At 31.2% G+C, this 11792-nt stretch overlaps 1 protein-coding gene across 1 annotated transcript; it reads right to left on the bottom strand.

Annotated features, from left to right (window-relative positions):
- Positions 1–686: 686 nt before the first annotated feature.
- LOC115990354 (receptor-like protein 45) lies at positions 687–11392 on the bottom strand. The gene is made up of 6 exons (XM_031114190.1): positions 11328–11392; positions 11152–11236; positions 10904–11039; positions 1016–1171; positions 851–925; positions 687–790 (listed from the first exon to the last, which is right to left on the bottom strand). Exons 1-6 carry the CDS (start codon positions 11390–11392, stop codon positions 687–689), a joined length of 621 nt encoding a protein of 206 aa, XP_030970050.1.
- Positions 11393–11792: the final 400 nt, after the last annotated feature.

Here is an 11792-nt window from a genome sequence, read left to right as displayed (position 1 = left end):
GCTTTTCGTCGCCTATTGTTAGTAGTATTTGGCAACGCATATTTTCATCTCCTTAGATCTCATTTTTCACGACAAAATAGTTCATTGCTGTAGACATCCTTACATATCCCACCTAATAGTTTTAATGATGATGAATTTAGTTTTTCCTCACTACATCTCCCGTCTAAGAGTTTTAATGGTGATGAATTTAGTTTTTCCTCACAAAATGTTGTAGTGTACTTATTTTGAAAAATAAAAGCTTAAATACTAAGCTTGGCAAGAATAGTTAGACACTATTAATGTCCAATATGATAACCAGTAGCCTGGATGCTTGGAGTTGGTAAGGAATGTAAAACTATTATATTTAAAAACAGTTTAAAGAATCAAATCTATTAAAATAGTTTTTGGAGTTCAACTTTGTATTCAAGCCAATATTAACAAACACACAAAAAAAGCTCCTTATATAATAACAGTTCAAAGTGTCCAGGAAAAATTAGGTTAATATGTTATCCAACTATAGATAAAGCACTAACAAAACATAAATACAAAATCTCTGAGAGAGAGAGAGAGAGAGTAACAATAAATAAATGGATATGTCAAAAGAAAATGGTGATAGGATTGGATAGTTTGTCCTAAGGAAATAACCTATCTATATTGCATATAATTGCATTATATTTTTATAAATTATCTCGTTCTTATGTATGTAACTACGTAAAAGTGCAAGACCCCACCAATCTTGATCGGATGTCATCATCTCCATAATTATTCTTGTATTTGAATAGCTTAGAAATTTGCCTTCTATTTGCATAGTCTACAAGAAATTGGACAAGTAATGGCTGAAAGTTAGAAATATCTCTCTCTCTCTCTTTACCTTGCATTTTCTGGGAGAAATTGAGTCCATTGGAACCTAAATCTAGTATCTCCAAGTTTTCCAAGGTTGATAATTCTGCACGAAAATTAAAACAGATAAGAATAAAATATAACAATTATTGGATTCCATTTTAGATTTCATAAGGAATATCAAAAGTAGCAATGCCTTCGGCAGGAAAGTATCCCATCAGATCATTGCTGGCAAGAATCAGAGTCCTAAGAGATGTGAGCGAACTCAATGATGTCATGACGCTTCTGTTGAAGTCGTTATGACCAAGATCTAATGTCTCTAGCTCTTTCAATCTTGACAAGCTACTAAAACCTGCAAGGTTACAATTTGAATAACTAAATAGTTAACTATATGTAAATGCTTGACAATATAAAAGGTGAATAATTTAACTCTATTCGTTTTTAATTATCTTGTTCTAATCACCCTACCCCCAAAAAGAAAATAGCTTGTCTCTTTAAACCATGATTTATTATTTTGGGTAACTTTGTATGTTATATTTCTTCCATATGGAGATGAGCCCCACAAATATGAGATTCACCTCTATGTAAGAAAGAATCTGTATACAATCATTACACAAAATAGAATCTCTTAAACAACCCCAAATTAAGAAGTTAAAGGGAAACTTGGGTTCAATTTTTTATTTAAAACTTTGACATTGAAAAAATATAATAGAAGTACTGTACAGTTAGACATATTACACATTTCAAATAAAAATTTTGAGGTTATATAAAAGAAAGATTATAAATATTATTAGGTTTTTTTCTCATTATATTCGAACTTAGTAGTTATTTTAATCTCATTTCAAATTATTTATTATAAAAAATAATTTAATAAATTTGTCATTAATTTTCCATATTTAGTATATTTTTTAAAATTATTGAATTTTTTTCAATTAAATAATAATAATTTATTTATTTATTTCTTCATTTTACTATAATTTAAAATATTTTTACTTTTTAGTTCAAATCTAATGTGTGTTTCTTATTAAAACTAATTAAGAAAATACTAGAAAAATATTATTAGGTAAAGAAATGAGTCTTCAATCTATTATATTATTATATTTCATAAAATTAAATAATCTAATAAAAATAAAATCATGGCGTGTTATTTAATATCCCTTTCCTCACATGGGTGGGATATGGAGTAATTGGGCGGGTTTAAAATTCAACTTATTTGGTTTACAAGGGACAATATTTCAAAAGCTGACTGCTTGTACATCTTATTTAGACATCAATTGTCAAAAAAAAAAAAATGTCAAAAAATGGACCCCACACAAATTCCGCCTTAAAAATAACTTGAATAAATAAATAAATAAAATTAAAGTTATACCAAATAGATACTAAATGGATTCCATGCTTGTGAGGTGGGGTGGTGAAGAAGTAAGTTTTGTGGACAAATCATTTCTCTAAAATCAAACTCTTTATATCCATGTAAGATATTAGAGGACCTTGACACAGGATGAGGTTATTTTATAAGAACAAAACTAACTTTCTAAATAAGAATTTATAAATTGAAATAACAAATTTTTTTGATAAATCTTAGTATAAATTTATAAATTTTTATGGCAATCATTTTCCCTTGTTTTTTAGAGATGCCACATGGCTTCTAGCTCGCATGTCCTAGAAGCTTCGTGTAAATTGTTGCAGGACAGCGAAAATGATACTTCACCAAACATATACCCTTAATTGTTGGGGTGATAAGAACATTAAGAAATGCGAATTTTAGAAATCTTGATTAAATTCATGTGTTCGCTTATAATGAAATATTAATTCTTGTAACTACCAAAAAAAAAAACCCCAAAAAAGAAAAATTCATGTTGTCAAGTCATGTTCGTTGTGGAAATCCGTGAGCGTGTTACTTCCAAATTCCAATCCAAAGGGCATTATATGAATTTTATTTTTTTAACTTTTAATTAGAATATTACATCAAAAACACTTGGTCGAAACAGTTTAATTATGACAAACTTTAGACAAATCTAAAAAACTTCTTTAAAGTTTAAAGCATGAAAATAATGCATGGATACTAAAGTTTAAATTCTTTGTATTGATTAAAGTGGAAATATTTTAAAGGACCTTTTATAACAAAAGCTAATCTCAAACTCAAAAGTCTGTATATTTGGCTTCAATTCTTAAACTTGTTATTTGGATTTAAATTTCATTATTTCCATGAATGTGGAATTTTTCATTTTTCTCCGTAATGAACAAACGCAGATGAAATGCAGAGAGAGAGATTAAGATAACATATACCTTCGTCTCCAGCCCAACCACCGATTGCACTGTTGGACAAGTTTAGACTTCTTAACTCCTTGAAAGGCCATAACAAAGAAACGTTGAGGAACCAAATTTTAGTAGCTTTAAAAGGCAAACCCTCGAAAGGTATGTATATTGTTGAGGGAGAGCTCGATTACGTGACTTGTGGTGAAGTTGCATGTAAGTTGCTCCCAAGTACAGCAGTCACTCTCTGTATCGCCAACCCATGAACGGAGAAGACTATCAGTAGCACCATTGGATTTGATAAACGCCTTGATTTCTAAGAGTGCCAACTTCTCTTCTTTAAAGCAGCCTCTACTCACATGGATTTGAACCAAAACTACTATACCCCAGAATATGCACTTGGCTAAGGTTCTCCACTCCATTGAAAAATGATCTTATCCTGCCATTGCTAGACCGGTGTTCATGTATTTAAGCCAGCACAAAGAGTCAAGCTAATGCTAGAAAATAAGGGCCATAATAGCATGGAAAAATGGGCTATACACTTATCAATCATCTTGAATCTTTTAGAGCATTCACGTTAGAGCTCTTATTTTAACTCCCAAACAACCAAAAAATATGTTTTATTGGAGTTCTCATATCTAAATTTTTTTAATAGCTTGCTACAATAAAAACTGTCATATGTAGTAGTTACTATAACAACAAACTAAAATTAAAAATCAATTTTTTTTTAATTTTTTTTTCATTGAAAAATATCTTTTACACACATCTCACTTACATACATTGTACACACACTTTTTGAACTAAAATCATGACTTCAAATCACAATTTTTGTGCAAAAGTAATGTGCATTTATAGTATGTGTAAGTAGATATGTCATGTGTGTAATAGACATTGCCCTTTTGTTTTACCTCTAGACTCTAGTTAGTGAGTCTACATCTCAATCTAGTATTTACATGCCTGCCGTCTCTTAAGAACCCAAATTATTAATTCAATTTTATAAGGTCCTATTAAATAGTGTCCTAAAGGCACATATTAAAAATTAATAAATATTTAATTATGAATTGCAGTACACACTTTAAAAAAATAATAATAAAATGCACATGTTAATAAGTCATTGGCATACACATACAAATTCATTAAATTGTGTCTTTTCAAATATATGTGTACAATATGACTTTATTTAAATAAATAAAAAATTGTATAAAAACATTTTTAATGATGCATTAATTAAATGCATATTTATCCGTTAACAAAATCCAATTTTATATGCAAGCTGATATAAAAGTTTCACTTATCAAGGCTTACTAAACTAGGCCAAGACCAATAACTTCTAGCTAAACAAACATGATAGCCGAAGTTCACCTCATCATATCCATGACAATATTTGCATAGCTAACTTATTACTTTTGCCAATGCTTCACTATCATCTTCTACCATGAATTTGCCTAGAAGTGTGCTCTCGCATATGTACAGATATATAAGTTTGGCTATGAAAGCTCAATTAGTGTGAAAACACTAAAACTTATTCAGACCCCCAATTTTAAAATTATGGCTAGATTGTTTTTACTCTAACTTATCAAAGTGCAGAATAAGAGTAAATGAGCACAATAACCCAGTAACACTACTCTAAGCCATATGCAACCACAATAGACAATAAAAGTAAAGATTAAAGAGTAAGGAAGAGAAATACAAACACAAGATAACACCGAGACATGTTATTGAAGAGGAAACTGAAGAACTTGGCGAAAAACTTCTCCGTGACCCTCCAAGTTGAAATCGATCCACTAGTGAATTCAAGCTCCTACTACCAACAGACTTCTCGGAGTCTTGTCTTCACTAACTTTTTGGATCCTCCAATTCAACCCGATTGCAACCACCACTCAATTGCTTCTTCTAATGCTTCCTAAAGGCACCAAAATATGTCTCAATACTCAGAATGGATGAAGTAAGTGTTTGGGCTAAGAATCTTTCAAGGATGTAGAGATGGAGATGTAGGAGTAAAGGAAAACCATAAGAAAATGTGTAGATGATTATGGGTATAACAATCTTTAACTCTCAAGTGTTTTGCTAGGGTTTTCTCTCTAAAAAGAACTTTTTAAAATTCGTGGGTAATGGGGGTATATATAGTATGGATAAAGAATTTGGTAAAGCACTTTTCATTTTTGCCAAACAGAGAGTTTTGTGAGCACCTCTCGAGATGGCCTTTCTTGCAAAGTACTCGCAAATTTGACAACCTAGCATGACTCTTCAACTTCTAGTTATATGTTTCACATGTGGCCTTTTCGTGGGTTGCTTTACTCGCGAGCTTCTCATGAGCTAGTCGCAAACTTCACTAATCTTCTTTTGACACTTGATTCTTTACCAACTCTCACACTCATCCCTTACAATTAAACCCACACAAATACAGGAAAATGATTGAATGAATTACAACTAAATTTGGCACAAAATTAAAGCTAACAAAGGCTAGTTAGAAACCACAACTTTACGGGCTAAAATTATAATCTCATCTTTCTGAAAGCTAGAGTCAACATTGTCCATAATTAGCATCTTTAAAGGTTTTTTTTTTTTTTTTTCCAAGAAAAAGCTAGCCTCGTGTTGTAAAATCAGATTCTTATTTCATCTATCTATAAAATGATCTCCTATGATTTCTTAGCCACGTCTCAGCCTAAAGACCAAGTTCCAGGAAACTGCCCAAATTCAAATCAAGTAATTTTATGGAATATATTCTTATCCAAAAATATATAATTAAGACAAATTTATTGCCCACAACTAATTCGTGAAATCACAGTTGATTCCTTGCAATACAAATCACAAACCAATGTATTTCCCTTTTCTAACCATCAATCCATGTTATTAGAGTTTTTCAACACCAATAATTTCTGAGGGATCAATCGCCATCGCTTGAAAAATTGGCAATTATCCTTACATTCTTGTAATTTCTTTTCCTCTTCTTCTTCTTCATTTTATGTCTAGATATTTTTTTTTAACTCTTTTTTAAATGTATTCTCTTAGTTTTTCAAATTTCAATTTTAAATTGTTATCAGATTACAAGTGTTAGGTTCTAAAGATTTAGGTTTAAATGTTTAGAATCATGTTTTTAGTGTGTTGGCAAACCGAGAACAAAACATGTCTTGTCCATGTATTAGGCAATGATTAAAACTGGTTGTTTCAAGGTTCAAGTTCAGCTGACTGTAGAAAAATGAAGAAAGTTTCTGTCAAGCTCGACCAATCGAGAATTAGGCTCGACCGATCGAAAATCATAGGCACAGTTTTTCTGTAGAATATTTAAACAAGCCCAAGCCCGCTAAAACGTTTAGGGTTTCATCTAAACTTCTCTACATATAAAAAGGAAACCTTAGCCACGTTTTGAAGGTATGGAAAAGACTTGTGTGTTACTCTTTGTAAAATCTGAAAGGTTTTGTACCTTCTAACTACACAAGAATCTACCGGAGCAAAAACTACAATCAAGCGTTTGGTAAAACATAATTGCTACATCAAGATCATTACTGATGGTGATCTAAAACCTTTGAGTGGGATCTCAAAGTCACAAGCAAGGCGGCTTGTGTTGGTGTAAATCCAAGAAAAGAAGGAGTATGTAGATTTGGAACTTGCACGTGGTCGTGTCAGTAAGTTACTACTGGAGATAGCAATAGATTTAGTGTTAAATGTTATTGTAAAAACTTCAATTCTCTTATAGTGGATGTGTTTACCTTGAGGATAGTTAAGTTAAATTCTCTCTAAATTTTTATCTTAAAACGGTTCGTTTCATCAGTTTTCCTAGGTCATCATATTGTAGTGTTATTTATTTTCCGCTGCTTTGCATGATATAATTTATTTGAGTTTAACCTAGATCTGAATAATTAATCTAAGTAATCACTTGGTTAATATAATAGGTTAAACAATCTAGTTTTAGGGGTCTAAATGAACAAACAACAAGTATTTGGAATTGGTTGTTGATTTTAATCTCTTCTCATTATTACCACATTCACAATATTAGCAGACTGCCATGTAAGAATCTTGCCATCTTGATTTCATTATTGTTTGAAGTATAATTAGCAATTTTAGGAGGAATCACAGCAGACGTATTCTCGACACAACAGCTGCTGATAGAAGCGTTCATAATGAGAGGGAGAGCCCATGGTTATATTTTTTTTATATTGGATTTGTGTAACAAGTAAGATCACAAATCCAGCTTTCAAGTTCTTGTCCTTCCTCTGCTTCAAAATGGCCACATCAGAATTCAGAAAAGCCTCATATGTTGGTTGCAGCGTCAGTAAGAAACACTTCTTCATGTAGCAGAATTACATTTTGATTCTTTAACTCCTATGTAATTGTGGACTTGTCAAATTTTACATTTTATAATAAATATGAGGGAAGTTTATAGCCATTGTCTACAAATTAGTTTAAAGTAGAATTTTGTTCTTGATATTTTTACCTAAAATGAAATATGGAACTATAGTCATACTACCATGTCATTTTTTTTTTTTTTAATTAATTGAAAACCTTTATTGAAAGCTAAACAGACAAAACAAAATAGTAGAGGGGTTGCCAATTATTTACTGGCACACCTCCTCCAAAATTACATTTATAAAAGCAGTAAGGCTATTCCCTAAATCAAAAGTTCCAAAAATAGAATTAAGCATAGACCATCTAGTTAAAGAGTGTGCTGCTCCGTTTGCTTCATGGTTAACCTAACTAAAACTGACATTTAAAGAGCTCTCCAATAGCAATCTCACATCAGCAACAAAGTTTTTAATTCTCCAAGGAAAAGCAGCACCGCCATCACTTAATTCCTCAATAAAACTTCTGAAGTCTCCATCAAAAATCATATTACCAAAATTTTCTTAAGAAGCTAACTTCACTGCCCACAGTATTGCCTTAGCTTCTACTTAGACAGGGTGTTGGTGTCTAGTTTTCTTGAGGTTGCAAACACCACCAACTCTCTCCAATCTCTGGCAACAACACAAGGTGCCCTTGTGGTCAAAATAGGATTTAGACCCGACAGTTGTTCTTACACCAAGGGAGGACTCAAAGCCCGACGGTTCTCCTGTCTTGACGTTCAAAAGAGTTAGAAAAAATTTTTATGGTAAAAAATACCCCCATAACTTAACAATATAAAAGGTGAATAATTTAGGTATAGAAAAATACTAGAAAAATCTTATTAGGTAAAGAAATGAATCTTCATATTATTATATTTCATAAAATCAAATAATCTAATAAAAACAAAATCATGGTGTGTTATTTCAATTCAATGTCCCTTTCCTCGCATGGGTGGGATAAGATGGAGTAATTTACGGAGCTTAAAATTCAACTTATTTGGTTTACAAGGGACAATATTTCAAAAGCCGACTGCTTTGTATATCTTATTTACACCAATTGTCAAAAAATGGACCTCGTACAAATTCCGCGTTAAAAATAAGTTGAATAAATAAATAATTAAAGTTATACCAAATAGATACTAAATAGATTCCATGCTTGTGAGGTGGGGTGGTGAAGAAGTAAGTTTTGTGGACAAATCATTTTGTCTAAAATCAAACTCTTAATATTCATGTAAGATGTTAGAGGACCTTGAGACAGGATAAGGGTATTTTATAAGAACAAAACTAATTTTACTACAGAGAATTTATATATTGAAATAACAAATTTTTTTGATAACCAATTGTAACAACAACATAAGTGATAGGAGTATTAAAAATGTAAATAAATTTCGCAATTATTTATTCTATTTTGTGCTTAAATGTTTTTTTTTTTTTTTTTGTGCTTAAATATTAAGTGATACTAAGAATATTATGATATTCTTAATACATAAGTATTACAAATTCTTGTGCCGGATGTTAAAAGTTAAATACAGTACCAACTAAAATGCATAATTTTTTTTTTTTTTTTTTTGAGAAGGAACTAAAATGCATAATTAAGAAAATTATTAATGGAAAATTTTATATATTTTTATAGTAATCATTTTCCCTTTTCTTTAAGAGGTGCCACACGGCTTCTCGCATGTCCAAGAAGCTTCATGTAAATTGCTGCGGGAAAGAGAAAAAGATACTTTACCAAACACCCTTAATTGTTGGGGTGATAAGAACATTAAAGAAACTCAAAATTTATAAATTTTGAAAAAGTTCATGTGTTCGCTTATAATGAAAAACTAGTCGCTAACCCGTGCGATGCACGGGCTAGTTAAATAAAAAGATAATTAATCAACCACATGGTAAAAAAAAATAAAAAATTAAAATTAAAAAAACCAATAAGAGACTAATTTTTTCATCAAGTAATCAATCTAAGTAGCATCATAGCTCATGTACAAAACTATTAATCTATTGTCAAAAGGTCAAATGACAATGTGGAAAACATTTCATAAATAACTTATTGATAACAGGTATATAGAGAGGGGACTTTCGTAAATCATCAATGGAATTGGAGTCAACATCTCATTGCAAATGGAATGTAGCTCTATATTAAAACTAAGAGTAAAGTTTCAATCATTCTCTTTCTATAAAACATTATCGAAACTATATGTAGTTTACCTTGGTTTCAAATAGAAATTACTTGAAGAAACAACTATATCTATGTCCTCAGCACCATACATTTCCATCACGTATTACTGTGTCAAGCACGCCAACACAGTGAAGAAACAGTTACCAATGCATGCTCTCACCAATCATAGAAGTTGGAATGCCAAATTGTGACGATGCAGGAGATACCATTGCCATACCATAAAAAAGATTCTCTCTTTCGTCTTATTCAACTTCAATTCCATTACTCTTTCCACAAAATTGTAAAAAATGAAATGAAAAAGCATGAAGTAAACTTTGACATCACAGCCACCAAGAATGTTGTCTTTGCTAAAAATTGAGGGATGAGGGTTCACACCCATCACAACTTGGCAACAAAATTCATTCCTCTACTTCAAGTTCATAATTTCTGTAAAAGCCATAAAATGTTAAATACTATCCCAAGTTTCACTATTGCAACTGAAACCTTCATGACTGCCTGTTTTATATGCTTACAATTAATCATTAAATAGGAAGATAAATACTTGATAGATCTCATTTACCTACTTTGCCAAGTGCAAACATCTTCCAAATCACTTTTTTTTTTTTTTGATTTTCTATTATTATTATATGGTAACATCTTCTAAATTACCTATGACATGGGTGTGATGATTTAAAAAAAAAAGAAAAGAAAAAAAAACATGAATTGGTAAACCTCAATCCTATCTATGTCTATAACCTTGAGATTTTGGAAACCTGACTGAGCCAAGTCTTTTAGTAGCTCACAGCCCAATCCATCAGCCCCTACTACTAACACTTTTGCATATTTTGCAAGATCCTCACTCAAGTCTCAACTACCACCAATTAAGACAAAAACCTTAAAAGTTTTAACATATTTGAATAAGGATTAAACCCAAGAAGATTGAAGCTGAAAATTGATAAGAAAGAGCAGTACCACATGGGGGTACCTTGTTTGCTGATTAAGTCCATGAAATAAAAGAAAAAGAACTGAACCCATAAAAGTTGAAAAAAAATAAATAAAGACCCAGATATTATAAACTAAAGAAAATAAAATTTACTTTAAGAAAGTGAGTGAATTTGAAGGAAAATTTAAAAGAAACATTGCCATCACATAACCAAGTATATGCTTTGAAGAGCATCCCAAAAAATAAAAACCTATACCTGAAAGGCCAGAGACAACCTTCATGGCCTTCTACTTTGATCTATAATCATATAATCTTTTACATAGGCTATTTGAGACTTAAAGATTCCATTTGTGGCACTGTGAGATGATAGCCTACCCTAATAAATAAAAATAGAATTGGTAAAGCAAATAATACCTTCATAGATTTCATCCCATCCAATGTAGTAATGATGTCCATTTTTCTTTTCAAATCCAAGGCTTTTCTTCTCTAAAGATTTCATTGCATCTTCCATCTCTCCAACTTTCTCTTTTATGGTTATTGTCGCTGCTGCCTAATGAATTAAAAGAATAATCAAAATATTTAGTCAAAAACCATGTTATATGTACAAAAGATTGCAAGACTTTTATTTTTATTTATTTTATTTTGCCTCATCCTCTTCACACAGGTTCAAAATTTTTGGTAGCACCAGACTCAACAATATAGTTGAAATTTTGTGGGTCAGTCTTGATGGTAAGCTCAGCAAAGCATCTGTACATTTGAAGTAGAATTAGAACCTTCGAATACCTAAATAATTGTCACCAATAACATCTACTTATGGGGAGCATCATGCATGCTTGACCCCTCAAAAGCCTCTGGGTTGAAGACAAGTGAGTAGTATTTGTCTAGCACCTTCCTCTTTCCCATCCTTCAATTATTAAAACCAAGAAAATTTTCAAAATCCAACACCTAATTGTAATGTGTAAGACACAAATAAATACTAAATCATAAGAAATAATTTGTTAGTAATCTCCATCATTTAATCAAACAAAACACATCCACTCAGCTTATTTTTACCAGTCAGCATCTGATACCAAATACCCCCCCTTCTTTTTATAGAGGAAAGAGTTCAGTCAACATCCGATACCAAATACCCCCTTTTTTTTACAGAGAAAAGAGTGCAATAGTGATACACATTGTGATTTCTTAGAATGAGCCAACAATTATGAACAATCACATGATAACAAAGTCAATGTTTGGTACATGTTTAGTCATATAACATACAAACGAATAAAAGAATTGAAAGTCAAAGATTTCAAGTTTTTCA

This window comes from Quercus lobata, chromosome 5 (assembly GCF_001633185.2).
Source record: "Quercus lobata isolate SW786 chromosome 5, ValleyOak3.0 Primary Assembly, whole genome shotgun sequence".
Lineage (NCBI taxonomy): Eukaryota > Viridiplantae > Streptophyta > Magnoliopsida > Fagales > Fagaceae > Quercus > Quercus lobata.
This window is presented reverse-complemented; position numbering and strand designations above follow the sequence as displayed.

Bases quoted from the DNA above. Each gene is read 5' to 3' on its own strand.
- LOC115990354 (XM_031114190.1), bottom strand. From the start codon at position 11,392: ATGGGAAAGAGGAAGGTGCTAGACAAATACTACTCACTTGTCTTCAAC. The intron at 11,040-11,151 runs GTGTGAAGAGGA...TTAATTCATTAG, and splicing joins CTACCAAAAATTTTGAACCT to GCAGCAGCGACAATAACCAT. The intron at 926-1,015 runs GCATTGCTACTT...ATTTTCGTGCAG, and splicing joins GGGATACTTTCCTGCCGAAG to AATTATCAACCTTGGAAAAC.